This window comes from Muntiacus reevesi, chromosome 2 (assembly GCF_963930625.1).
Source record: "Muntiacus reevesi chromosome 2, mMunRee1.1, whole genome shotgun sequence".
Lineage (NCBI taxonomy): Eukaryota > Metazoa > Chordata > Mammalia > Artiodactyla > Cervidae > Muntiacus > Muntiacus reevesi.
The window spans coordinates 272443549-272446735 of NC_089250.1; the positions used below are offsets into that span (position 1 = coordinate 272443549).

At 38.5% G+C, this 3187-nt stretch overlaps 1 protein-coding gene across 1 annotated transcript; it reads left to right on the forward strand.

The window, feature by feature from the left end:
* Window positions 1-1027: 1027 nt before the first annotated feature.
* On the forward strand, window positions 1028-1969 carry LOC136161673 (vomeronasal type-1 receptor 4-like). The gene has a single exon (XM_065926697.1). It carries the CDS (start codon window positions 1028-1030, stop codon window positions 1967-1969), a length of 942 nt encoding a protein of 313 aa, XP_065782769.1.
* Window positions 1970-3187: the final 1218 nt, after the last annotated feature.

Below are 3187 nucleotides of genomic sequence, written 5' to 3' on the forward strand. Positions count from 1 at the left end.
CTTGCTAATATATTCACTGAGCTCTGACAATAACATACTGATTCAGTGTGTGATTGGACACTAATAATTTTGTTTTGACTTAAGCAGTTTTTATCACATGTTAGTGTTTTATGCCCTAAGGTTTATTGCCTACATATGATTATTCAAACATTTCTATAATGCACATTATTTTAGTTGTGTTTCTGTCATGGGAACTAAAGTGTCTTTCTGTTGCCATCCTCAGAGTGATGCATTCTCATGTTCATGACATTGCCTTTTCGTGAGGCAGGTTTCTGCTGTATTCTATTGCCAGCAGTGATGTTCATGTGTTAAGATGCTAAGAGTTAATTCATAATACGTGGTACCATAGAATAAAGCTTTACAAATAAATGGAATCATGTTATATGAAAATTTAAAAATACCACAGGTCTATAAATAGAAAAAACTGTGAAATCAAAATCCAATATAGATCTGGCTTATTATAAGCCTGCAAATAACTTGCTGTTTGGTATGGCTGGTGATCAGTGCACTCTATTTTTTTGCTTTTGGCCATGCATCAAAGTTCATGAGATTTTAGATCCCGGACCAGGGATTGAACTTGGACCCTCTGCAGTGGAATGCAGGGTATTAATCTTTTAAGCACCTGGGAGGTTCCTCAAACCACTGTCTTGAGTAGCGCAATGGGATTCAGTCCTCACTCTGCACTAAGAAGCAGGTTTGACAAATACTTAACCTGTCTGGGGGTAGGTAACACTTCTCTGTATAACTAAGGTCCCTTTAGTTCCTGCCTAATAAATTTGTGAAGAATAAAGAAGGGATCACATGAGTATTTTCAGTGATTAATTTTACATATTAGTTCTTTTAAATGTTATACATGGAACCCTTTAAAGGCTGCTGGTAAGAGAAACACAAGAAGCAAATATTTCCAAGTGGGAACTATTGTTAAATGGAGAAATTGGGTTTCAGTTGACATGATGCACGTAACCCATACCTCATATTCCCACGCAGGACATTCCAACTCAAAAGTACCAGTGACTGAACTGAAAGGATGACCAGCAGCTTTTTAATAATAGGCATGATCATCTTAACACAGACCGTCGTTGGAATTCTGGGGAATTTCTCACTCCTTTGTAGTTATATCGTCCTTCACTGCATGGGTTATAGGTTAAGATCCACAGATTTCATCCTTAAGCACCTGATTGTGGCCAACTCCTTGGTCCTCCTCTGTAAAGGAGTCCCACACACAATGGCAGTCTTTGGGTGGAAGCATATCCGCAGTGATGTTGGCTGCAAACTTCTCTTCTTTCTGCACAGAGTGGGGAGGGGAGTGTCCATCAGTAGCATCTTCCTCTTGAGTGTCTTTCAGGTGACCACGATCAGTCCCTGGAACTCCAGGTGGGCAGCGCTGAAAGTAACTGCTCCCAAGTACGTGATTCTCTCTATTTTCCTGTGTTGGATCCTGCAAATGCTGGTAAATATCATTTTTCCTTTCCATATGACTGGCAAATGGAGTGACAGAAACATCACAGGTGAAAAAGATTTTGGCTACTGTTCTTCTATTCTTACTGACAAAACTGAAGACGCCTTGTATGCAGCATTGCTATTATTCCCTGATGTTTTATGTTTGGGGCTCACGCTCTGGGCCGGCAGCTCCATGGTTCTCATCCTGTACAGACATAAGCAGCAGGTCCAGCACATTCGTAGGACCGATGCCTCCTCCAGGTCCTGCCCTGAATCCAGAGCTTCTAAATTCATCCTTCTCCTCGGGAGCACCTTTGTCTACTTTTATATTCTTTCCTCCATCTGTCAATTTCTTTTGGGTCTTTTTGATCAGCCCAGCCGGTTCCTTGTGGACATCACTATAATCATTGCAGCCTGTTTCCCAACTGTCAGCCCCTTTCTGCTCATGAGCCATAACTCCGGTGTACACAGGCTCTATTTTGCCGGGATAAGATACGCAAAGTCCTCTACTATTATGAGAAAAGTGTGAATTTTATTTATTTCTATAATGACTGGTTGCCATTTCATTTATTCACCGTCAGCATCCTAATTTAAATTTTGAAATCTCGAGATAATATTATACCAGACATGCCAAGTATCTTCTTCAATATAAAGACCAATTGAAATATATTGTCATGAAATATGAATATATCAATGAAGTTTTCTTGGAGAATAGGAGTTCTGCTTTATGGACATAACAACAGGTCTTTACAATATTGTAGTGTTTTTTTGCCATACATTGTTATGTATCAGTCATGGATTAACATGTGTTCCTCATCCTGAACCCCCTCCCACCTCCCTCCCACCTCCCTCCTATGGTCATCCTAGGGCACCAGCCCTAAGCACTTGTCTCATGCATCAAACCTGGACTGGCAATCTGTTTCACAATTGACAATATACATGTTTCAATGCTATTCTCTCAGATCATCCCACCCTCGATTTCTCCCTCAGAGTCCAAAAGTTTATTCTATACATCTGTGTCTCTTTTTCTGTCCTGCATACAGAGTTATCATCACCATCTTTCTAAATTCCATATATATTCCTTAGTATACTGTATTGGTGTTTTTCTTTCTGGCTTACTTCACTCTGTGTAATGGGCTCCAGTTTCATTCACCTCATTAGAACTGATTTAAATGTTAAGAGAAATGGCAGTATTTATTAGAAAGAGTCTTGCAGGGGGATTAGCACATTAAAATATCTTCATGTAGAAATAAGCGGTTTGAAGGGAAGTACAATAAAAATCATGCCGAAAGAAAACTATATTTCAGCAGATTTTTCAAACTGAAATATATTTGACATATAACATTGTGTAAATTTAAAGTGTAAGATTTGGTAATTTGTTACATGTAATTATTGTAATGTGACTGCCATTAAAACCACATATCACAATGCAGAACTCTTCTTTTATGCTAAATTTTTCTTTGAATTATAGTTGATTTACAGTATTATGATAGTGGCAGAGGTACAACTTTGTGGTTCATTATATAGGTTATATTTTGTTTTAAGGTATCCTGATCTATTGGCCAAATTCCCTGTGCTGTAAAGTATGTTCTTGTAGTTTATTTATTTTACACATAGTAGTGTGTACTTCTGAATCTATACTTTGTCTTGCCCCTTCCCACTTTCTCTCTCCACTGGTAAACACTAGTTTATTCCCTATGTGCGAGAGTCTTTTTCTACTCCATTATTTTCATCCATTTGTACTAGT